This window comes from Geotrypetes seraphini, chromosome 8 (genome assembly GCF_902459505.1).
Source record: "Geotrypetes seraphini chromosome 8, aGeoSer1.1, whole genome shotgun sequence".
NCBI classification, from domain to species: Eukaryota; Metazoa; Chordata; class Amphibia; order Gymnophiona; family Dermophiidae; genus Geotrypetes; species Geotrypetes seraphini.
In genome coordinates this window covers 132,745,032-132,770,842 of record NC_047091.1, presented here as the reverse complement: position 1 = coordinate 132,770,842, position 25,811 = coordinate 132,745,032, and the positions used below count along the sequence as shown (strand labels likewise).

Here is a 25,811-nt window from a genome sequence, read left to right as displayed (position 1 = left end):
GGGGAGGGGGAAGATTTGTTGTTACTCTTTTCACATGATTGTATTTTTACAGTGTTCTTTATGCTTCAATAAAAAATTGCTTTACACTAAAAAAAAGGACATGTGGCCCCACCCCATTGCATCACCAGCCCCACCCCTTTCTGCCCTTAGCCCTGCCCCCACACAAACCTCGCGTCTCCTTCACTGAGCTCTAGACCATGTCCAGAGAGCCTCTGCGCATGGGTGGACGTAAACATGATGACATCATGCGCAGTGTGTAGGTGTGTGACATCATTACATCAATGTCGACGCATGCGCAGAGGCCCTCCAGACGTGGCCCCGAGCTCAGGACCTTCCAAAACCTGGACAAACTGTCGGGTTTCTGAAATCCCTCTGGGCACCTGGACAGCCCTCTAAAAAGAGGACATGTCCAGGTTTCCCCAGACATTTGGTAGCCCTAGGCTAGCCACTAAGCACTAATATTCAGCAGCCATCTTTATTCTGAATATTAGCGTTTAGCAAGCTATTAACCGTCCAGGAGCTGTTCCTGGCCAGTTAAGAACTGCTGAATATCGGGCGGTGTGTGTTCTCTTTGAGTTTCATGCAGATGCATTCTTGATGCCATTTTGAGCGCATATAGAAGCAAACAAAAAGGAGAGAGGTCCCCATGAAGGTATGCACAAGAAGACTCAAGAACTGGGGTATCGAAAATCAAAAGGCTACCAGCAAGGGTAAAAAGTAAAAGCTGCCTTTATTTTCAGGGATATTAAGTAATGCATGTACCTCGAAGCCATGTTTCTATTTTGATCATAATTTACAAGTTTATTAGTACTACTATCACTACTTATCATTTCTATAGCATCAGTGGCTTAGTGAATATAGGAAGTGCCCAGGGCAATGGCACCTCTGCACTCACCTCTCTGCCCCCTTTCACTTCCTCCCCGCTCCTTCTCTACCCTTAATGCCACACTCACATCTCCCTTCCCCCTTTATCTCTTTAAATCTTCACCAGTGTGAACAGCTTCTCCGGCCTGCTGCTTGCACCAGCGTTGGCTTTCCTTCTGATGTCACTTCCTGGCCCTGAGACCCAGAAGTGATTTCAGAGGGTAGCTAGGCCAGCGCGAGCAGCAGGCCAGAGAAGTTGTTCATGCTGGCAAAGAGTTAAAGAGGTACCGGGGGTGGGGATGGGGCATGAGCGTGGTATGGGGGCCCCCACCAAGGCAGCACCTGGGGTAGTCCATCCCCCTGCCCCCCTTACTATGCCACCGTATAGCTTTATTAGTAAGAGGACAGAAGAGGGAAAAGGGGGTGCAGCTTCATGAATAAATTTTACTATTAAAGGTCTCTCTATTGTTCTTACAGGATGAAATGTCAAATGTGGAATAACATAGTGGTGCTAGGAGGGTCATTGCTCATGGGCTTCTGCACAATGGCTGGCTCCTTTGAGATGATTTTGTTTGGCCGTCTCCTTTTTGGTTTCAGTGCAGGTATCCTATCTCTTTCTCCTTCAATCTGTTCAGAACTCTGCTGCATGCTTCATATTCCATCAGTATTGCTATTTATTTATTTTAGCATTTATATACCACTTATAGCCTAAGTGGTTTACATTCAGGTACTCAAGCATTTTTTCCTATCTGTCTTAGTGGGCTCACACTCTATCCAATGTACCTGGAGCAATGGGAGATTAAGTGACTTGAAAAAATCTTCTATACAGGAATGAGAAAGAAAATCAAATCCAACTCCTATAACTTTCTCACTTATATTCAAGCAATGATTTACTTACACCACAATTTCATTGAAAGTTTCATGCACATCACATCTGAATAAGGGGAGAGCCTCAGAACCCCGTGCATAATAATGTCAATTACTGCACTAGAAAGGGAAAAGATCTTCACCGGCTCTTGACCCCCTTCCTACCTACAGCAGACACAGTAAATGTTTCAAAATGGTGTCAGAAAAGTCAAACTACTTAGCTTGTAGGTAGAATGTTCAATGGTATTGAAAATGTGTTTTGTCTCTGCCAGGACCGATCTTTTTCAATATTGTAATGCTTGATGATAATTGTAAAAGGTTATAAATAAAGTATGGAAAACAAAACTGAAAACTCGTATAATACTGAGGTCACAAGTACCTGGCAAGATCCCAAGGAGAAAACCAGATTTTATGCTGCTTATCTCAAGAATAAGCAATGGATTTCCCCAAGCTATCTTAATAATGGCTTATGGACTTCTTTTTGGGGGAAATTATCCAAACCTTTTTTAAACCCTGCTAAGCTAACCGTTTTCAATACAGTCTCTGCCAATGAAGTCCAGAGTTTAATTACCCAATAAGTGAAGAAATATTTTCTCCGGTTTCTTTTAAATCTGCTACCTACTAGTTACATTGTATGCCCCATGTACATATTTTTCAGCATATGAAAATGAAAGGGCTCCTTTTACTAAGTTGCGGTAGCGTTTTTAGTGTGCGCTACAGATTAGCGCACGCTGCCCCCTGCACTATGCGGAAAAACTAACACCAGCTCAGTGGAGGCATTAGTGTCTAGCGCGCACAGCATTGCAGCGCGCCTAAGCTTGCACTAAAACCGCTAGCGCAGCTTAGTAAAAGGAGACCTAAATCATTTTGAAAATTTGAGGATATGAATGGAATTGAATTGAATTGAACTTGCAGTCGGATTTTCAGGCTAGCCCTAATGAATATGCACTCCACACACACTCTCTGCTCACACACTCTGGGGGTCTCTCTCGCTATATCACATCCTATCTCACCCTCTGTCTCTCACAATCTCTCTAGCTGTCACTCTCACACACTCTCTGTCTCTCTCTCACACACTAGCACTCTCTCAGTCTCTCTCTCTCTCTCTGTTTCTGTCTTTTTTTTCACTATCTAACCACTTCTCCTCTCTCCAACACATCTCCTCATTACACCCACAAAGAATCGTCATTCCATGTGTAGAGCTATATAGAGAGTGGTTGACACCTGGAATGCCCTCCCAGAGGAGATTATGACGGAATCGACCGTCCTAGGCTTCAAGAGCAAATTAGATGCATATCTCCTTAAGAGAGGCATATAAGGATATGGTGGACTATAAATTAACACAAACGTGCTATCAGAAATAAAGTGCTCAACTTATACCAATAATGAAAACGGTATAGACCTCAGTGTTTCCCAAGATAAATCTTGTGAAACAATCTATGTCAGTATTAATACTAACATAGGAAATACATCCTTGGTCTAGTCATTTACCGTTCCTTCTTATTTCCAGATTTTTAATAATATAGTTTTCAAAATTTTATAGAAAAGTGAGCACTTATAGAAGAAAATAAGATAAGTGCTCACTTTTCTATAAAATTTTGAAAACTATATTATTAAAAATCTGGAAATAAGAAGGAACGGTAAATGACTAGACCAAGGATGTATTTCCTATGTTAGTATTAATACTGACATAGATTGTTTCACAAGATTTATCTTGGGAAACACTGAGGTCTATACCGTTTTCATTATTGGTATAAGTTGAGCACTTTATTTCTGATAGCACGTTTGTGTGAATATCATCTTGAGTGGTTAGAAATTTGAAGATATTCAGCTTGCTTTTTGCATAGGGACTATAAATTAAGCCAGGTGTACACCTGGCAGGGCCTCCGCGTGTGCGGATCGCCGGACTTGATGGACCGAAGGTCTGATCCGGATAAGGCAGTTCTTATGTTCTTATGTGACAGGCATGCAAATCTGCTCCATGCATATTCATTAGGGCTAGCCTGAAAACCCGATTGGCCTGGTGGTCCTCCAGGACAAGGTTGGAAACCACTGGATTATACCATCCCTAGAATGTCTAAGTTATCCCATAAGTTTCCATATATGGCTCATAAGCTGTCCAAAGCAGAAGCTCCTTTAAAATGTTCCTGATGATGTCAAAACGTTACCGCAGCAGTAATAGGACATTGTCAACATCCTACACATCTATATATAGCTCTACACATGGAATGACGATTCTTTGTGGGTGTAATGAGGAGATGTGTTGGAGAGAGGAGAAGTGGTTAGATAGTGAAAAAAAGACAGAAACTGAGAGAGTGCTAGTGTGTGAGAAAGAGACAGAGAGAGTGTGAGAGTGACAGCTAGAGAGATTGTGAGAGAAAGAGAGACTGAGAGAGTGCTAGTATGTATGTGACAGCTAGAGAGATTGTGAGAGACAGAGGGTGAGATAGGATGTGATATAGAGAGAGAGACCCCCAGAGTGTGTGAGCAAGAGAGTGAGTGTGTGTGTGAGTGAGTGACTGTGTGAGTGAAAGAGGTTGTGATGGGGGAAAGGTGGGGGCCAAATTACTCCCCATGGAAGATGGAGGCTCTTGTGGAGCTGTGCCTCCATTATAATAGGCACCTCTTTAAGTACAACGACCGCAGCTCCCCTTCCCCCCCCCCCCCCCCCGCAATGTCTTCCTGAGGGCCTGGCTATTTGTCCAGACCATCCTCCACAGGTGAGTGTCTGCTAATGGCCTCCACTATCTAAGCGCTAGACACAGGCAGCCAGAGCTCCATAGGGCCTCAGGAGCTGTCAGGGGGCCACATAACACCTATGGCCTCCTAATATGAGAGGCCCCAATCATGTCAGCCCCCACTAGCCCCCTCCAACCTTCCCTAAAAGCAGCCTGGCGCTATTTGTCCAAGGCCATGTGTGGAGTATTGCCCAGCAAGTCATAAGTAACAATCATGTATGTGAAGCCAAGAAGACCCCTCACCTTACCCCATTCTTCATCAATTTGTGTCTTTCAGGCACTTTGGGATCCACAGGGGTCTGGAGTTCCTGAGTCGCCAGTATAGGCGGGTGCCTTATCCGGCATCTGAGATGGCACCTCAGAGCTTGAAGTAAGCACCCCTTATACAGTAACCCTACAACCTCTCTGGTCCCCATCATGTCCTAGATGTGATGTGCCTACCTCTTTTCTGCACTTGCAACTAGGGTTACCATATTTGTGAAGTGAAAACAGAGGACACACGACCATGCCCCTACCCACCTCACCAGCCCTGCCCCGTCCTCACCCCACCACTAGCCCTGCCCCAGCCCTACCTCCCACCATTATTGCCCCTGCCCACCCCCAACTTTCACCTCTTAGTCCCCCTTCATATTCTCTGTACCATTTTAGTGCTTCTCTCTCCCTCCAACACCCCTCCCATGTGGGTGCTTCTTTCTCTCTCCCTTCCAACCCCACTCCCCCATGGATGTTTCTGTTTCCTTTTTTCCAGCCTCCCAGGGGTGCTTCTTTCTTTCCTCCCCAGCAGGATCCAATGGCACAGGCTCTTTGAGTCAGCTGTCAGCAGCGGCAAGGTTAGCCTGCTGCTGTCAGTCTGCCCCAGAAGCCTTCATTCTACAACAAAATCCTGTTCCCAAGTAGGCGGAACAACTGCAGAATGAAGGCTTCCAAAGCAGGCTGATGGCAGCAGGCTCACCTTGCTGTTGCTGCCAGCTGGCCTGAAGATTAAATATTCAGTGGAGGAAGTAGGTGAGGAAAACCTTGACAAACTCTTCAAATTTAGAAAGATGTCTGGACAACTAGACAGTCCTCTAAAAAGTGAACACATCAGGATGTTTTAAATCCAGACGTCTGGTAACCCTAACTGCAACCCCCAGGACCTCAATAAGATGACATAGGAAGGATCAAGGAAGGGGGGAAAGGTATATATCCACCAGTACCCATCAGTTCCAAAAGATACATTTTCCCACACATTCATATAATGTTCATTGCTGCAGTTGGGGGAAAAAAATAAACACAGTCACCACACACACCAACAGTGGGTATTGAACCCCCAAACTTTGGCACTGCAACACCTTAACCCAAACCACCATGCCACACAATCAGCTAACAGAAGGGAAAGGGATGAAGGACAGTACAATGTCAGTGGGCCCTCACTATAGCCCTGGCCCCTCAAACTGATAACCCCTCACATACCCCAAACCACACTCATTGCATACACTACAGTCAGCTCCACAGGTTAGGGTGCTCTCTTGCAAGACCGAGCAGCCCAAAACCTATTCACAGCACAGGGCCTCCACTAAAACCATTCTCTCTCTTCCTCCCCCTACCACACAAAACACCACCTATATCCATATGTGTTCCTCCCCTCTCCTTGCACCCCCAAAGATTCTTTATCAGTAAGGGCCTACATTGCCAACTGTTAGCATGACTCTCACACACAGACTGGTACCCAAAGGTCACATCCCCTACCCTCAAACCACAACTATGTCATCTTTGAGGGGGGCCTTCACAGTTCGGGCAATGCTCCCCTGATGGGCTTCAGTCTGCATTGGAATATATATGATTTCCAACACACCTGCTCCCACATCCCTGTCTACACACAATGGTCCCATCCATGCATCATCGCTGGACCAACCCACCCTCTGTCACACACTGCCAGGTCACCCTTCAGGGTTCTGTGCTATGTCATCTCATTGGTGCCACCCCTCAGACCTGACTCCCTGGTGCTATTAAAAAAAAACACATACCTGTGCCATTCCCTGCCTCCTGACCCTCAGCAGCACTACTATGTGACCCATATATGATGTGGTCACCCTAACTCTATGTCTTTACCAATGTCATCAGGCAGAGGAAGAGGGCCAGAAGGCTGAGGGTCTGGAGGGCTGGGAAGAGAATGAAGTGGCCTAGCAGCAGCAGGATGTGGCCCAGGAGAATCAGGAGGTAGAGGAGGTACCCCAGGAGGTGGAGGTGGACCAGGGGGTCTGGAAGGTGCCACTCCAGAGGTGGAAGAGGATCCCTGGGAAGACATGCCATCCAGGAGGGGGAGGAAGAGGAGGCGGCGGTGCCTCAGGGCCCATCTACCCAGCCACAAGGCTCTGCAGATGTGCCAGTGCCCCCTACAGGGCCTCCCCAATCCCCATATGCAGCTCCTGCAGCAAGTGCTGAAGGAGTTGCAGGGACATAATCTGATCCTGGACCAAATACTGGTGGTCTTGTAGTAGCTGCTACAGCTATTCAAATAATCTAATTAAGAGACTAGCCAGATTGTTTCCAGCTGTGGCCAGTCCAGCTCACCAGTAGCTGGCAACATGCCAATGACTGAAAAGGACATTATGAGGCCAATGCTTCCTATATTCTGTGGACTTTACCAAGTGCATTTCAACAAGACATATGGATATATGTGGTAAGACATTATCAGCCTAATTGATGTTACTGGCTGCTATGCTAAATGCAGTCACCACATTCTCTGCTAATAATTGCAAGAGTTGATGTATTATGTTGAAAAACATTGCAAGGTGATGTTTAAGGTTACTGTGGTTTGCAATTGTTTGTTTTTTGTTTTTTTTTAAAACATGTGTGTCCCAATCTTATGATTGCAGTAAGGAGATATAGATTTGCTGGGCCTATGTTCCCTGCTAAAGAAGGGTACCCTCCCCTAAGTTATGAAATAGTGCTACATAGTACTGTAGTCTATCAATAGGTCTGAAATCTCCCAGAAATAGTAAAGGCTATTTGGTACCTCATGGAATGGAATGTGCTGAAGACTGAGTAATTACTAATACTTTGAGAAAATACTCGGTGAATAGTGCCAGGCTAAGAGAAATAAACTATTTAAGGGTCAGGCAGAAAGAAAATTCTTCTTTGAACAAGTTGGACACTGTTAAACACGTTGCTTTAATTGGTCAGACCTGTATTGATTTGATATCATTTTAGCTGTAAGAAGCAATTTTTTCTATGTCTATTCTTATATTATTCTATTGTTAACAAGTATTCTAGCTTATTAATTCGTATTTCCCCAAAATGTGGAAGCATTATTATTATTATTATATACTTCACAATGAAAAGAGTAAAATAAAAATTACTATTATTAATAAAAACTTGGAGTTTCATAATTCTTGACAGGGAGAAGCACCCCTGCATCCATTTTTCTCCACTCAGGTTGTTTCAGTGACCTGAACCTGAGACTACAGAGCAAGCAGGTCACTAAAACAGCATAGTAGTTTTCAAGGGTGATGATGTGGAGGAACTGAAAGAAATCTCGGTGAATCTGGAAGATGTACTAAGCCAAATTGACAAGTTAAAAAGTGATAAATCACCCGGACCAGATGGTACACATCTCAGGTTAATAAAAGAACTCAAACATGAAATTGCTGGCATGCTGTTCATGATCTGTAACATGTGACTAAAATCATCTGTAGTACCTGAAGATTGGAGGGTAGCCAATGTTACACTGATTTTTTAAAAGGTTTCCAGGGATGATCTGGGAAATTACAGACCGGTAAGCCTGACTTCAGTGCTGGGCAAAATGATAGAACCAATTATAAAAGATAAAATTATGGAACACGTTGACAAACATGATTTAATGAGACAGAGTTAGCATGGGTTCAGCTGAGGGAGATCTTGCCTCACCAATTTGCTTCACTTCTTTGAAGGTGTGACTAAACATATGGATAAAGGTGAGCCAGTTGATGTAGTGTATTATGATTTTCAGAAAGCTGTTGACAAAGATCTTCATGAGAGGCTCCTGATAAAATTAAAGAGTCATGGAATAGGCGGCAAAGTTCAGTTGTGGATTAGGAATTGATTATTGGATAGAAAACAGAGGGTAGGGTTAAATGGTCATTTTTCTCAATGGAGGAGAGTAAACAGTGGAGTGCCACAGGGATCTGTACTAGGACTGGTGCTATTTAACTTATTTATAAATGATCTGGAAATTGGAATGATGAGTGAGGTGATTAAATTTGCAGATGACACTAAACTGTTCAAAGTTGTTAAAACGTATATGGATTGTGAAAAATTGCAGGCAGATCTTAGGAAATTGGAAGACTGGGCATCCAAATGGCAGATGAAATTTAATGTGGACAAATGCAAAGAGATGCACATTGGGAAGAATAACCCAAATCAGAGTTACCAGATGCTAGGGTCCACCTTGGGAGTTAGTATCCAAGAAAAAGATCTTGGTGTCATTGTAGACAATACGATGAAAGCTTCTGCCCAATGTGTGGCAGTGGCCAAAAAAGCAAACAAGATGCTAAGAATTATTTAAAAAGGGATGGTTAACAAGACTCTTATAATGCCTCTATATTGCCTCACCTGGAGTATTGCATTCAATGCACTGTTTCATTCAGGTTTTGTGGGGATGGAAGAAGATCACTGACCACTGTGGGAGTATGTGTGTGTGTGTGTGTGTAGGGGGGTAATTACTTAATCCCTCCAGTGGTCATCTAATCAGTTTGGGTACCTTTATGGCACTTAGGCGCTTTTAAAACAGGTCTATCTCATAACATCTAACTTCCGTTCAGGATATCTTAGGAAAGGTTGGATTATTAGTGCAAGACTTCCAAGTCTAAACCAGTTCAAAGCCTGCATAGAACACAAGTCTCCAACATGCCCCCTTTAGTCTTGGGCACAGAGCGGGTAGAACGCCTCGCAAGATGTCCAGATTTTTGTGCATTCTTTAACCTCCTTTATCTATTCTGCCTCGTTCTACCAACTGTTGTAGTTCCTTTGTTCTGGCCTTCGTGTGATTTTATTCCGTAAACTGCCTTATTTTGCTATGTAAAGTGGTACAGCAAATCACTAAGAAAATGGCTTGTTTTAAAATTGCCTGGACTTTAAACAGGCCAAATCACACATTCTTTAACCTGCAGTGAGTAGAGGCATTCTCATATCAGAACTAAGACATGGTCTGCACCTCCATGCGTGCTTTTGGATTCTGAAAAGTTTGTCTTTATTAAGTAGTAAGGTGCAGCTTTGTGCAGAGGTTTCAGTGAGATAATTTTGAAAAAGAAAATATGAATATACAGTAAAACCTTGGTTTGCGAGCATAATTCATTTCAGATGCATGCTTGTAATCCAAAGCACTCGTATATCAAAGCGAATTTCCCCATAGGAAATAATGGAAACTCAGACGATTCGTTCCACAACCCCAAAACTTTAATACAAAATACGTACCTGTATTGCAAGATCTCGCTCATTTAGAACAGTCACTACCAGTGTTCCCGCTAAGCTGCGCTGGCGCACAAACTATTACATCGCAGCGCACAAGTTTCACGTCACAGCGCACACTCGAGCGGAGGTGAGAGGAAGCGGCGGCGGTCTGCCCTGATCGCCTAAGATGCAGCAGCGGCGGCTCCTTTCATGATCCCCGTAAATTACGGGGATGCCGCCGCTGCTGCATCTTAGGCGATCAGGGCAGACCGCCGCCGCTTCCTCTCACCTCCGCTCGAGTGTGCGCTGTGACGTGAAACTTGTGCGCTGCGATGTAATAGTTTGTGCGCCAGCGCACGCCAGCGCAGCTTAGCGGGAACACTGGTCACTACACTCCTGCAGTGTCAGAGAGAGAAGAACCATTGGCTCAGTTGTGATGTGTGTATACTGTATGTACTTGTATTGCAAGACATTGCTTGTATATCAAGTTAAAATTTAATAAAATGTTTTGCTTGTCTTTCAAAACACTTGCAAACCAAGTTACTTGCAATCCAAGGTTTTACTGTACTTTCTTTTCTTAAAATTGATGTAACTTATGAGCATATTGGCTGCATACATTAGGCAAGCTTTTGCACATTTATCCTCCCTGGGGATAATCTTATGACATCACAAAGTGGAAAATATGACTTGTCCATCATTTACTTTTTAACCTAGTTGCACATTAGAGAGCCTTTGCGGGGCTATTGTTCTATGTTCATGCCAATCTCCATTTCACTAGATAGAAATTTAGAGCATTCTACAGTAGTTTCATGGTATGGCCTTTAGGAAAGTCATGAACTGTCCCTTATCTGCTATTCAGTGCTTCCTCTTCTTTCTTGTATAAGGTCTTGGTTTGAGCATACATCTGCAGTACCTTGCAGAAATTGCCCCAAAGAGACTGCGTGGACTCACAAATACCACTGCTGCGATCTTCGGCACAGTTGGGAAACTCACTGGTCAAATCTTAGGTCTCAGGTATTTCACCACATCAAATCTATTTTTTTTTTTTCAATGTTAGTATCTTTATTGAAAATTGTTTTTGTTGTAATAGGAGCAGTAAAATTATTTTTAACCTAACTAAAGATACAGTATACTCCTAAGTTGGAAATGATACAAAAGTAACAATATCTGATTGCAGAATTCAATTATGACTCAGGGGTCTCAAAGTCCTTCCTTGAGGGCTGCAATCCAGTCGGGTTTTCAGGATTTCCCCAATGAATATGCATGAGATCTATGTGCAAGCACTGCTTTCAATGCATATTCATTGGGGAAATCCTGAAAACCCGACTGGATTGTGGCCCTCAAGGAGGGACTTTGAGATCCCTGAATTATGTTGTAGTTTAAAAGCAAATGTAGTGATCAAGCTGGCTTTCTGTCCCTAAAAACCCAATCAGGGAGGGCCAGCCTGACCACCAGGCACGATGGCACAATTTGGGGGTCACCTGATATGGTAATCAGCAAGTCTATGAAAGAATCATTACAACAGGCATGGGGCCTTGAGTATCTATGCATGCTTAAGGTTTCCTGGATCCTACCCCCTCTGAACTTCCTGTTGACTGCTATATTGTATTAGGGTTGCCAGATTTTACATTTTACCCCCCTAGCCCCACCCCCCAGACCCACCCATCCCTGCCCCGTTACGCCTCAGTCCTGCCCCTAATCCCAGCCTTGCTCTGCCCTAGCCCCATCCCCACTGCTTGCTCTGGTCAAGCAGGAGGGCATTCGTGCATGCCCAGATGCCCTCTTGCCCGACACAATTTCGGGGAAAGTTTTTCAAAACCCGGTCAAAGTGTCGGGTTTTGAAAAGCTGTCCGGGACCCCAGACATGTTCTCAAAAGGAGGAAAAAGATGGTTTGAAAACCAAAATCACCAGACAACAAAGGTAGGGGAATTGATTTTATTTTCAGTTTTGTGATTGAATTGTGTCAGTTTTGAGAATTTACATCTGCTGTCTATATTTTGCCCTGTTCATGAAGAAATGCATTTGTTTCTATTTCTCTGGTGTTGTACTGCATGTAGAGTCTTGCATCTTAGGGTTTAATTTGTATATATTAGTACTTTTAGTTTGTGGTCCCGTATTTGCATAGGGGCTATCTGTGTTCTGTATATGTGGCCAAGGCCAGGTGTTCTGCTAAGAATGAATGTTGAGAAGCATACAGTGTGCTTTGTGTAGTTTAATTTTGTAATTAACCATTATGTGTTGTTAATATGATTATATTGTGTGTATATATGAAAAATGAATAGAAAAAATGGTATTACAATTAATACTATTATGGGGGGCGGGGTCTGGGGCGGAGCTTTCAGGGCCCCCTCCAAACAAAAAAGTTGTTCCGCTACCTACGCCTAGAATGACTATTTGAATAAAGTTGGGATTAAGTATGGTAACATCTATGAAATGAAAATAACCAGGTGGATTGCTGGAATGGTTTCTCAGAGTAAGGAAAGATCTATACTTCTACTAAGACTAAGGGCTCCTTTTACTAAGGTGTGCTAGCGTTTTTAGCACGCTGCATTGCCCCGCGCGCTAACCCTGCGCTATGTGCAAAGAACTAACGCCAGATCAATGCTGGTGTTAGCGTCTAGCACACGCAGCAATGCAGCGCACGCTAAGCACGCGTTAAAACCGCTAGCGCAGCTTAGTAAAAGGAGCTCTAAGTATCTTATTAAAAATTAAGCCTGTGATTTAGCCTGTGTTTTAGATTTCGGCCCCTTATGTGATTGAGTTTGACACCCCTGTTTGTAGACAATACGCTGAAACTTTTCACCTAATGCACGGTGGCAGCCAAAAAAACCAATTATTAACCTGTGTTGCCTGTTGTTTGAGGGTGGGTTGGGGGGTTACTGTGGGTAAGGGTGGGAGTGGGGAGGATTTCCAGTGGGGTAGATGTTTGGCCAAGTCTGGGTTATAAGAACCCAAACCTGGACTCTGATAGTCTTATTATGTTCTAATTGTTAGGTGGTGTTATGATCTGTAATTTTTCCAATAAACTGTTATAATGCCTCTGTATTGCTCAACGGTGTGACCTCACCTTGAGTATAGCGGAACTAGAAAAGGTTCAAAGAAGAGCAACCAAGATGATAAGACAGATGGAACTCCTCGCGAATGAGGAAAAAAGAGGTTAGGGCTCTTCAGATTGGAAAAGAGAAGGCTGAGGAATGTTAGAAGAGATTCAGTTTAACTGCATATACCTCATAAACCGTCCCTGTTACCAAAAAAAAGTTAGGGTTTCTGTCCTTATCTCTGTTAAAAACCTCCCCTTCTAAGCTATGTTCTCCCAGAGGTGACAAAAAGAAACAGAAATGCAGCTTAAAATTAAAGTGGTTTTGTAAGAATTACATTCATAAATTACAGAGGAGAAATATGGTACAACTGGTTAACATATAACTGGATGGCAAAAGATATATTTCAAAACAGACTAATTTTCTGCTAGGCTCTCTTTCTTTCTACTGCTCTATTACTCTATTAAGATGTTTCAGATTTTTCAAATTATGGGGCAACACAAGTACAAGGGGGCACTCGGAGAAATTGAAAGGGGACAGGTTTAGAACAAACGCTAGGAAGTTCTTCTTCACTCAGAGGGTGGTGGATACATGGAACGCGCTTCCAGAGGCTGTGGTAGACAGGAACACATTAAATGGTTTCAAAGAAGGTTTGGATAGATTCCTAGAAGAAAAAGGGATTGAGGGGTATAGATAGATATAGTCCACTGCTCAGGCAATGGGCTTGATGGGCCGCCGCGGGAGCGGACCGCTGGGCAGGATGGACCTATGGTCTGACTCAGCGGAGGCAACTTCTTATGTTCTTATGTGTTCCTATATTTAAAAAAAAAAATCCACAAGTTCCTCAGATTTTATACTCAGTAACTTTGAAAATGTAGAATTAAATTAGAAAGAAAAATATATTGCCCAATGTCTCTCTCAAGCTGCAGTTTCCCCTCTCCCCTATCACAGGGCTTTATATATCTTAAATCAAGTTCAAGTTTCAAGTTTATTTGTTCTTAATGAATCGCCTATTTTAAATTACTAAGCGATGTACAATACCATAAAAAATACAAATAAAACACTGGTGTCAACATATAAACTAACTTTTGTTATGCGATAAAAATTATCATACAAAAATACATACATATAAGAAAATATTAGTTATGGGTGAAAACATACAAGAGTGGTGAGGACAAATAGGGGAGAAATTACAATCTTTAGACAGGAAAGAGAGAGAAACATAAAAGGGAAGAACACATAGGAGGGAAGTCTAGTTTATCTGTTAAAAAACAATTATTAAAATATTAAGAATCATAAGCATCTTTAAAAAAAAATGCTTTTAGTATTTTTTTAAATACAGCTAAATCTTTTAATTCTCTAATATATTGAGGTAAGAGATTCCATGACTGAGGGCCATAATTGAAAACATGTCGTGTCATCTGATTCCTATAACTTTCAACGAGGGAACCGAAAGAAGGTTAGAAGAGGTTGAGCGGAGTGATCGTGTAGTGTTGTAGGGGATTAGCCACCTATTGATAAATTGTGGCTCATTAAAATTTATGGCTTTAAAAACTAAGAGTAATAATTTAAAAGTAATGCGGTGGCTTACCGGGAGCCAATGAGATTTAATTAACAGGGGGGGGGGGGGGTGACGTGATCATATTTTTTTGCATTGTAAATTAATTTCACAGCAGTATTCTGTATTAATTGCAGCCTTCTTTTTTCTTTTTGTGTAATATTAATAAGGAGAGAGTTACAGTAGTCTATTTTGGAGATTATTAAGGAATGGATTAGAATATTAATAGATTCAGGTTGTAGGAACTTGGAAAGTGAGCGAATTAAACGTAATTTATAAAAGCATGTTTTAACAGTGTTACAGATATGGTCATGATAAGTAAGTTTATCATCTATCAAAACGCCTAAAATTTTTATAGAAGTAACCAATTCTAATACAGTATTATTAATGGTAATTGGAGAAGTTAATTTTGTATCTCTTTTCCAGGAAAAGAGCATTGTTTTTGTTTTTTTGAGATTTAAAGCCAATTTGTTTGTGAAAAGCCAATTTTTTATTGAGACTAGTTTATTATTGATACATGTAATATCATCCAAGTTTTCAGGGTCTAAAGGATGAATAAGTTGTATGTCATCAGCGTATGCAAAAGTTGTAAAACCTAGAGACTGAGTTAAATTTAGAAGTGGAGAAAGGAATATATTGAAAAGAAGGGGGGATAGTATTGAACCTTGTGGGATGCCGTAATTTGAAGAATAAATTTTGGAAGTGTTATCATTAAAGCTGATGACAGAAGAGCGATTTGAAAGAAAAGAAGAGAACCAAGCCAAAACTTGGTCTTTAATTCCAATTGAATCTAGTCGATCTAATAATAGATCATGGTTTATGGTGTCGAAGGCGGCAGTTAGATCTAGGGAAATTAAAATTACCGATTAATGGTGATCGAGAAAGTAGTGGATGTTATTGGTCAAACCTATCATGGTGTATTCTGTACTGTGGAACTTTCGAAATCCAGTTTGGTGTGGGTGAAGGACGTTGGTTGTTTCGATGAAATCTGAGAGTTGTTCGAATACCAGTCTCTCAGTAAGTTTTGCCATAAAAGGAATGTTTGCAATAGGACGATAATTGGAAATTTCATCTGGAGTAACTTTAGGATCTTTCAAAATTGGAAAAGTTATGGATTTTTTCCATTTCTGGGGAAGAGAGGCCGTAAGTAAACTGTTTTGTATTAAAGATAGGATGAAAGAAACCAAACACGAAAAAAAAATTTTAAAATAGAATGGCGGTATTATTTCATCACGAGTACCCTTTAGATTAATTTTACGTAGACTGAGTTCAATATCATTTATTGTTGGGATTTTGAATTTGGAACATTTGGATGTAGGAATAGATAAAGCATTATTGTTATCTAAAGGTTGAAAGGAGGTGCCTGATTGAAATGTATTTCGAACAAGATTTAGTTTAGTGGAAAAATAATCTGCAATTTCTTGAGCTGAAAGAGAACATTTTTGAGTAGTATTATTTTTTGTTAAGTGGGAAACTGACTTCACTAAAGAGTATAAAGCTGATGGATTTTTTGCTTCAATAATTTTTTAATTATAGTAATTATTTTTGGCTTGATTAATTTTTTGTTTGTAAAATGATGCGTGTTCTTTGTATTGATGTAGGTTTCTGGTAGATTTATCTTTTCTCCATTTTCTTTCCAGTGATCTCAGCTGTAGTTTCAAAAGCGAAAGTTCTTCGTTATACCAAGGGTAAAATAGTTTGCGATATGAAATAGTTTTAGATAGTAAAGGAGCTTTAGTATCAACTAGATCTTTTAGTGTGGAATCCCAAATTCGTAATTGTTCGTCGAAAGAAGAAGAATAGAATGTTGTACTAATAGAATTAAAGATGGTGGTTACGTCGTTCAATTCAATTTTAGAGAAGTCTCTGTATGAAATTATTTTAGGAGTTTTAGGTAAAAGGTCCGAAATAATTTGTTGAAATGTAAAGTTACATGATATAAGATAGTGGTCAGACCAGGGTATTGGATGAATTAGAGGCTCAGAATATTTAAAAGATGAGATTTTGGGTACAAATATCATATCAAGAGTGTGCTTGGCAGTATGAGTTGGTTGGTGAATAATTATGGATAAGTTAATAGAGTTAATAAAGGTAAGCATGTCCTTTGTAATTGAATTTGTTTGATCTTCAAAATGAATATTAAAGTCACCTAAGATCAGGGGATGGGTAGAGGCTGTGCAATGGTCAAGTATTAAATTTTGCATTGTAGAAATATTATTTTGTCCTATAGAAGGAGGAGCGTAAAGTAAAAGAAGGTCAAGTTTGAAGTAGGAATTTATTTTAACATGTAAAAATTTGATAGGGACATTACCTACTGATTGATCGCACGACTCGATCAGACCGTTTTGAAAAATGATGGCTAACCCACCGCCCTTACGGTTGTGGCGGTGATTCCAAAGATAGCTGTAATTTGGAGGGCAACAATAGGTTAAATAGACTTCCTCTCCTTCAGTAAGCCAAGTTTCTATGATGCAAAGGATATGAAATCCCTGAGCTAGAATTGTATCTTTTAAAAGATGATGTTTATTTTTGATAGATCTAGTATTAATTAAGCCAATTGTTAAATTTGTATTATTTCTGTTGGGATTATTAAGGTTTAAAGAAAAGGGATTAGATGAAATTGGGTTAGGAGGTTTAAGGGAGGTAGAGATTTCAATAGTTGTTTTTGAGCGAGTCAAAGTAACATTTTTAGAAAGAGGACGGTGACCCCAATGAACTGGGATATTATTATTGATTGAAGGCATATTAGCCTTTAAGATGCTAGGATTAAAGATGATTACTGATTGTGAATTTAAAATGTGGTGAAAAGAAAAAATATTAGAGAAAAGTAATAAACCAAGTAAGAAAATAGTGCAAAATAGGGGAATAAAAAATTTGGCGCCCTCAGTTTGCGCACGAAAGAGCGCACTAATGAGCATGAACTGCTCCTTTGGCATGCTCCTTCGGCGTGCGCCAAAGGTGCGCGCCTCCGCGGCATGCGTCGCAGAGAGTTTGGGAGGCTTTAACATGGGCTGACCTGTTGGGGGCGGAGTCCGCCGCACCACCGCTTTGCGGCGGCAAAGACAAGGAGGAACAACAAAGGCTACAAAATAAAATAACAAGCAGGTAAATAAAACTAATAAAATATATAAAATAACTTAAAATTAGCTGTAAAAGTGCCTAAGAAGGGTGGTGCAGCAGTGCTGGAGTGCTGTAAGTTGTAAAGTGCGCCGCAGAGAGTTTGGGAGGCTTTAACATGGGCTGACCTGTTGGGGGCGAAGTCCGGCGCGCCGCCACTTCGCGGTGGCAAAGACAAGGAGGAACACATCTGTTTGAATGGAAAGTCCACAAAATGTCATGTTCAGGTGTACTAAGGCAAGCAGATGATGCATTCTTCCCAGGGGGGGAGGAGGAGGAAGAGAACCCTTACACCTGGCCCTTTCTCATTGGCCTAGATTGGCTCTACCCCTGCAATCTCCCTATTCTTCGAGTATCTTATTGGTCTAGCTCAAGCAGGCCATCAGCCCTTTCCCAGAATTTATTAGTTATCTGGGTGTTATGTCAACCCTGCAACATGTATCTTCCGTTGGCTATCCCTCGGTTCTTCTTGAACATATACGAGTACTGAATGAGATTCCATGTCAAATAGTGTGATATGGAAACATAAATGAATAACAATCAAAGGTGACTGCAGACTTGCCATGCAGGCCTTTCAGCCATCTCAGAAAGAGACAGCTCCCCTGTTTTCCATTTTATAATTAACATTAAAGCTATAGGCTTAGCACCCTGCGGTTGTGGGTTCAAATCCCATGATGCTCTTTAATCCCCCATTGCCCCAGGTATGTTAGACAGAGTGTGAATCCACCAGGACAGCTAGGGAAAAATGCTTGAGTACCTGAATGTACACCACTTAGGTTATAAGTGATATATAAATACTAAAAATAAAAATAAACAAATAAACATCTATTATCCCAAAATTCTTAAAGAAAAATATATTTAAAAAATTTAGTCTTAACACTATGATTAAAGTCTACAAAATCCTGAGTGGTGTAGAATGCATACAAGTGGATCGATTTTTTTTACTCCATCAAAAATTACAAAGACTAGGGGACACTCGATGAAGTTACAGGGAAATACTTTTAAAGCCAATAGGAGGAAATTTTTTTCACTCAGAGAATAGTTAAACTCTGGAACGCATTGCCTAGCTGGTTTTAAGAAAGGTTTGGACAAGTTCCTGGAGGAAAAGTTCATAGTTTGCTATTGAGACAGACATGAGGGAAGCCACTACTTGCCCGGGATCGGTAGCATGGAATGTTGCTACTCTTTGGGATTTTGCCAGGTACTTGTGACCTGGATTGGCCACCATGAAGATGGGATACTTGGCTAGAAGGACCATTGGTCTGACCCTAGCCCAGCAAGGCTATTCTTATGTTCTTATGATACTGGCCTACAGAGGGGTAGGGAAGGGAAGAGGAGATGCTAGGCATAAGGGGGAGGACCTTGAGCAGCCCTTGTTAGAGGGATAGGCACATGGCTGAAATTTTGCCTAGAGTGTCAGTTAATCTTGAGATGGCCCTGCAGTTAGGTCAAGACTGTCTACAATGATCACTTTATATTTGTAATGTGATTTGAGATCTATTTTGAGTTACTTGTTAGTTTTGCTTTAGTTTTATATTTTGATTAGATGGTAGATATTTGTAACTTAAGAACATAAGCATGGCCTCTGCCGAGTCAGACCATGGGTCCATCATGCCCAGCATTCCGCTCCCGCGGCGGCCCCCCCAGGTCCGTGATCTTATACCTAAAACATTCTATTCCTTAATCCTTTAATATCCTGTATGGTAACCCTCTAACTGTACCCTTCAATCCCCTTTTCCTTCAGGAAATCATCTAATCCCATTTTGAAACCCAAAATCGTACTCTGCCCTACCACCTCCTCTGGTAGCGCATTCCAGGTGTCCACCACCCTCTGAGTGAAGAAGAACTTCCTAGCATTTGTTTTGAATCTGTCTTCTTTCAATTTTTGCGAATGCCCTCTTTTTTTTGTCGCCCCCGCTAGTCTGAAGAATATGTCCCTCTCTACCTTCTCCATACCCTTCATGATCTGATTATGTATGTTAAAATTGTAATCCAAGTGTGAGCTACGCAGAATAGAAATATTTTTAAATAAATCCATGCTGCACAATTTGAGAGCCAAACGTAACAAAGAACACCTAAGAAAGAGGTAGCATAGACTCTTGGCAACCTTTGTATTTCCTCAAGATCATGAACATATTTTGAGGCTATTTTTTCATTTTCTACAAAAGCTTTTATGGGTCAAAAGATTTGGATATTTCCAGACCAGTGGCATACCAAAGGGGTAGTGGGGGGAGGGGGGAGGTCCGCCCCGGGTGCACGCTCCAAAAGGGTGCACAGCCGGTTGGGTCCGGAAGCTCGCTGCTGAAAATGGCACCTCAGTGTGGCTGCCATATTTATTCCAGAGCTGAAGTGCACAAAGGTCCCACGATGATGACTACTGCTGCCGTTGCTTCGGAAGAGATACGTGACGTCGGAGGGGGGTGGACCAGCAGCCGCAGTCATCGCGGGACCTTGATGCAACTCCCTGCGTCTGCCGGCCCAGCCCCCCTACGACATCATTTACCTCTTCCAGAACAGAGGCAGCAGTAGTCGTCATCGCGGGACCTTACTGATTTCGATGGAGAGAGAAAGAAGCATAGTAGGGTGGTGGAAGGCGATAAAGAGGGTCAGGGTGGTATGGAAGCATGGTGAAGGGTGAGAAAGGGGGTCAGGGTGGTATGGAAACGTGGTGAAGGGTGAGAAAGGGGGTCAGGGTGGTATGGAAGCGTGAAGGGTGAGAAAGGGGGTCAGGGTGGTAAGGAAGGGTGTGGAGGGTGAGAGGGGGGTCAGAGTCGTATGGAAGTGTGGTGAAGGGTGAGAAAGGGGGTCAGGGTGGTATGGAAGAGTGTGGAGGGTGAGAAAGGGGTCAGGGTGATATGGAAGCGTGAAGGGTGAGAAAGGGGGTCAGGGTGGTAAGGAAGGGTGTAGAGGGTGAGAGGGGTCAGGGTGGTAAGGAAGGGTGTAGAGAGTGAGAGGGGGGGGTCAGGGTGGTATGGAAGCATAGTGAAGGGTGAGAAAGGAGGTCAGGGTGGTATGGAAGTGTGAAGGGTGAGAAAGGGGGTCAGGGTGGTATGGAAGCATGGTGAAGGGTGAGAAAGGGGGTCAGGGTGGTATGGAAGCGTAGTGGAGTGAGAAAGGGGGTCAGGGTGGTATGGAAGCGTAGTGAAGGGTAAGAGGGGGGTCAGGGTGGTATGGAAGTGTGGTGAAGGGTGAGAAAGGGGGTCAGGATGGTATGGAAGTGTGAAGGGTGAGAAAGGAGGTCAGGGTGGTATGGAAGCGTGATGAAGGGTGAGAAAGGAGGTCAGGGTGGTATGGAAGCGTGATGAAGGGTGAGAAAGGGGGTCAGGGTGGTATGGAAGCGTGAAGGGTGAGAAAGGGGGTCAGGGTGGTAAGGAAGTGTGTAGAGGGTAAGAGGGGGGTCAAGGTGGTATGGAAGCATAGTGAAGGGTAAGAAAGAGGGTCAGGGTGGTATGGAAGCATAGTGAAAGGTGAGAAAGTGGGTCAGGGTGGTATGGAAGCGTGGTGAAGGGTGAGAAAGGGGGCAGATACTGATGGAAGTGGGGGGAAGGGAGAGGAGAGAGTGAAATGCCAGACCATGGGGGTGTGGGAGAGATGGAAGGGGGAGGCATAAAGTTTCTGGAAGGTGAATAGAAGGAGAGAAGATGCCATAAAGAAGGGGCAGAGAGGGTAGACAGTAGATGAAAGGAGGAGAGTGACAAGAAGATGAGGAAAGCAGAAACCAGAGAATACAAGGTAGAAAAAAATTATATTTATTATTATTTTTTTGCTTTAGGGGAGATGCATTGCTGTTTCTGTGGTGTTGCATTGTATGCAGAGTCCAGCTTCTTGGTGCTTCAGTTTAATCTTTGTCTACATATTTTTATTCTATCTCCCCATTTACAAAACTGTAGAGTGTTTTTTTGCGTTGGCATCTGAGCAGTTACCACCATGGCTAAAAACCACACTACAGTTTTGTAAAAGGGGGAGGGGTTTAGTTTGTGATTACATACTAGGCGAAGGTGTTTTCTGTGTGTTCGAAAAGACATGGTTTTCTGTTAGGATTGACTGTGTAGGATTGATCTGTACTAGTTTGGCTTGTTTAGTTTTACAATAGGTTTACTGACATACTGCTCACTGCAGTATGTAAGATGCTGCCTTTTCCTAGGTACACTCTTGTGTGACGTGTGGATTGTTACTAAAAATCATGTTTTTCATACAGATGGGGAGGTCATGTCAAAAAATGATGGGCCAGCTTTCTCCAGGCCTCCACCTAGAAGGCCTCCACAACAACAACGACAGCAGAAAGCTCAGACTCCTGCTGCAACTAAACCAGCTCAGTCTTTTTGACATTCCCAGTCTGAGCATACCAACCTCCCGTCATCAGACTTCTCTTCTGCTAATAGGAGGTCGTCTTCACCATTTTTGTCACCAGTGGAAGATGATCACCCACTCTCTGGGTTCTCACCATCTCTGGGTTCTCTCTGGGATCTCTGGGTTCTCACCATCCTTTGGGAGGGATACTCACTTCACTTTCTTCAGGTGCCTCTAGATCGCCCTCCAAGAGAGTGTCCTTCAAATTTGTCGCAACTTCCCCTTCTTCTTCAGGAAGCTCAGGCTCTTCTTCATTCACACCATCTGGGGTGTCTACTCTAATGCAATTTTGGTATCATCCTCAAAGAGGTAAATCTTACCTGACAACCCTTCAGCGATATCACTTATAAAAATGTTAAAAAGAACAGGCCCAAGAACAGAACCTTGAGGCACACTACAGAGCAATATCTATTGGCCACTACCCTCTGTTGTCTTCCACTCAACCAGTACTTGATTCAGCCCGTCACTTTGGGGCCCATCCCGAGGGCACTCAGTTTATTTATTAGAAGTCTGTGTGAAACACTGTCAAAGACTTTGCTAAAATCTAAATATACCACATCTAGCACACTCCCTCTATCCAATTCTCTGGTCACCCAGTCAAAGAAATTGATTAGATGACAAGACCTACCTCTAGTGAATCCATGTTGCCTCTGGTCCTGTAATCCATCGGATTCCAGAAACGTCACCATTCTCTGTTTTAAAAGCGTTTCCATTAATTTGTTTACCAAAGAAGTCAGACTTACTGGCCTGTAATTCCTTGTAAGTGTTGTATAATTTTGCAACACATAAATATGTTTTCTTTGACCCTCATCAGCTAAAAAAATTTATTGACGCAAAGAAGACTGAACCAACTGTAGTAACTAGTAAGGACAGACTTCAACAGGTTTAAATGCTTGCATGCTTGCCTGTCTTTAAGGCACTATATGTAGATGATTTCCTAAGGATGACCTGGCTTCAAGGTTTAAATTTGCTTTTGGATCTCCTAAACTGGACTGTTAAGCACTTTTTCCTCTCCATTTTCCTTATACAGATATATTTTCTTCTTAATATTGCTAAATGTGCTTTAATACCATGTTTCTCCGAAAATAAGACAGGGTCTTATATTAATTTTTGCTCCAAAAAATGGATTAGGGCTTATTTGGGGGGATGTCTTATTTTTTTCATGTACAATAATCATCTCTCCCTTCCTCTCCTCCATCCCAATTCTTCCTCTTTCCTTTCTTCCCCCCCCCCCCCCGCCATGTGCAGCATCTTACCACCCCTCTCACCCATACCCTTGTGCAGCATCTTTCTATCCTTCCCTCCCATCTCCCAGCAGAACCCCACTGATCCTCCCACTGTGAGACTGACATATTGTACCTCCGAGGCCTCCAAAAACAGCAGCGGCGGCAGCACTCTGAACAGGCTGCTTTGTGGCCTTCTCCGCCGGGGCCTTCCCTCTGCCGTATCACTGATGATGTCATCAATGACAAGGCAGTATCAGTGATGTGGCAGAGGGAAGGCCCCAGCGGGGAAGACCGCGAAGCAGTCCATTCAGAGCACTGCTGCTTTAGGAGGCTTCGGAGTGGAGGTATGTCAGGTCTCACCGGGATGGGAGTCACTGAATCAACAAGTCCAATTTTTTCTGCAAATCAGGCAGCACTAGTGTCAGGGACATTTGGGGGTCAATCTTAACTAGGGCTTATTTTTGGGGTAAGGCTTATATTAAGAGCATCTTTAAAAATCATGCTAGGGCTTATTTTCAGGGAAACAAAGTAATATAAGGAGTTACTGCTTGAGTAGTAAAATTAATATTAAAAAGAAAGGGAAAAAAAAAGAAAGTGGTAGCATAGGTTCATCAGAACCTGCCAGACCTCCTGGAAGTACCACTTTAGCATTTGAACTGGTTTTCAAGGGCCTCCATTTTGTGTTCACTGGTTTTTTCTCCCTAATCAGAGTTGCATTGCAGGCTTCAATAGCATCCATCTTTTGTTCTATCTGGACTAGACTCTCTTTAAGATCCTCCAAGAATTCATGCTGGGTAATATTCAGTGAACCTGGATTGGGATTTGAAAATACCGGTATGCTTCACTAAATACATCGATAACTGTAGTCACAGATGTAATGAGTTATTCCAGTGTTCTCGTGATACCCCAAGCCAGTCTGGTTTTCAGAATATTAAGAACATAAGAATAGCCTTACTGGGTCAGACCAGTGGTCCTTCAAGCCCAGTAGCCCGTTCTCACGGTGGCCAATCCAGGTAACTAGTACCTGGCCAAAACCCAAGGAGTAGCAATATTCCATGCTACCGATCCAAGGCAAGCAGTGGCTTCCCCCATGTCTTTGTCAATAAGACTATGGACTTTTCCTCCAGGAACTTGTTCAAACCTTTCTTAAAACCACTTACCACAACCTCTGGCAATGCGTTCCAGAGCTTAACTATTCTCTGAGTGAAAAAAAATTTCCTCCTATTGGCTTTAAAAGTATTTCCCTATAACTTCATCGAATGTCCCCCTAGTCCTTGTAATTTATGATGGAGTGAAAAATCGATCCACTTGTACCCATTTTCAATTTTTCACCCCATCAAAAATTATCAAGACTAGGGGACACTCGATGAAGTTACAGGGAAATACTTTTAAATTTGCACAGAACGGATGCTGTGCAAGCAAATTTCTTTCATATCTGCTCATTGTGGGTATCCTGAAAACTCAACTGGCTGAGTTGTGTCCCAAGGATTGGATTCAGAAGCCAAATGAAAAAGTCTCGTGACTAGAGTTACCAGACATCTGGGAAAATCTGGACATGTCCTCTTTTCAGAGGACTGTCCGGATGCCCAGAGGGATTTCCAAATCCCAGCAATTTGTCCAGGTTTTGGAAGGTCCCGAGCCCAGGTCTGCATCTGGAGGGCCTGTGGGAATGTGCAGACATCGATGTGATGTGTGATGTCATTGCACAGAAGTCCTCCAGACTCGGCCCCAAGCTCGAGGAAGGAGACATGAGGTTCGTGTGGGGGCGGGTCAGGCTAGGGTTACCAGACGTCCGGATTTCCCTGGACATGTCCGGATGGCTTTTCAAAACCTGACACTTTGTCCGGGTTTTGAAAAGCCTCCTCAAATCACATCAGGCAGGGAGGAAGTCCGCACATGCGCAGACTTCCTCCCTGCCCAAGAGCAGGCAGTAGGGGGCGGAATTAGGGCGTTACAGGGTGGGGATGGGTAGAACTGGGCTGGCCTGGGGGCGGGTCTAGGGGTCTGGATTTTCCAATTGGAAAATCTGGCAACCCTAGGTCTAGGAGCAGAACAGAGCAGAATGGGGTGGGGCCAGGTGTCCTCTTTTTTTAAAGAGGAAATCTGGTAACCCTACTCATTACAAATTCTTTATTGAGCTTTATAGCTATTAAACCTTTATGAAAAATGAACATAATTGAAGATTTTGAATTTATATTTTTACCTTTTATTTCTTAGGGAAATTTTAGGAACCAAATTCTGGTGGCCTTTACTCTTGGCCTGCACCTGCATCACAGCATTAATCCAGTTCGTCACCCTGCCATGTTTTCCTGAGACACCACCATATATTCTCATTCAAAAGGAAGACATAGAGGGCTGTAAGAAAGGTAACAGCACTCTCTACCTTACTGTTGGATGCTTCAGATCCCATTGTTAATGGCAGGGCTTCCCCAAACAGCCCTGCAGCCACTCAGGTTTTCAGAATATATAAGCATGAAATTGCATTCATGCATGTGTGTTCACTGTGGGGTTCCTGAAAACTTGACTGGCTGTGGAGTGATCAGGAGGGGGAAACCCTGGCCTGCTTTGTGGGCTTAGGGAAGAACAGATAGGGAGAATTAACTGCTTGCTTTGGATTGTGCTTCTTCCTGTGCTTGCCTGGTT

The 25,811-nt window shown here is 42.7% G+C and overlaps 1 protein-coding gene across 1 annotated transcript in view; it reads left to right on the top strand.

The window, feature by feature from the left end:
* Nucleotides 1-25,811, top strand: part of LOC117365514 (solute carrier family 2, facilitated glucose transporter member 11-like) — a 49,632-nt gene that overhangs the window by 11,278 nt on the left and 12,543 nt on the right. The window contains exons 4-6 of the mRNA XM_033955995.1: nucleotides 1,342-1,466; nucleotides 10,763-10,892; nucleotides 25,386-25,534. Coding sequence (XP_033811886.1) covers nucleotides 1,342-1,466; nucleotides 10,763-10,892; nucleotides 25,386-25,534 — 404 coding nt within the window. The remainder of the gene's footprint in view (nucleotides 1-1,341; nucleotides 1,467-10,762; nucleotides 10,893-25,385; nucleotides 25,535-25,811) is intronic.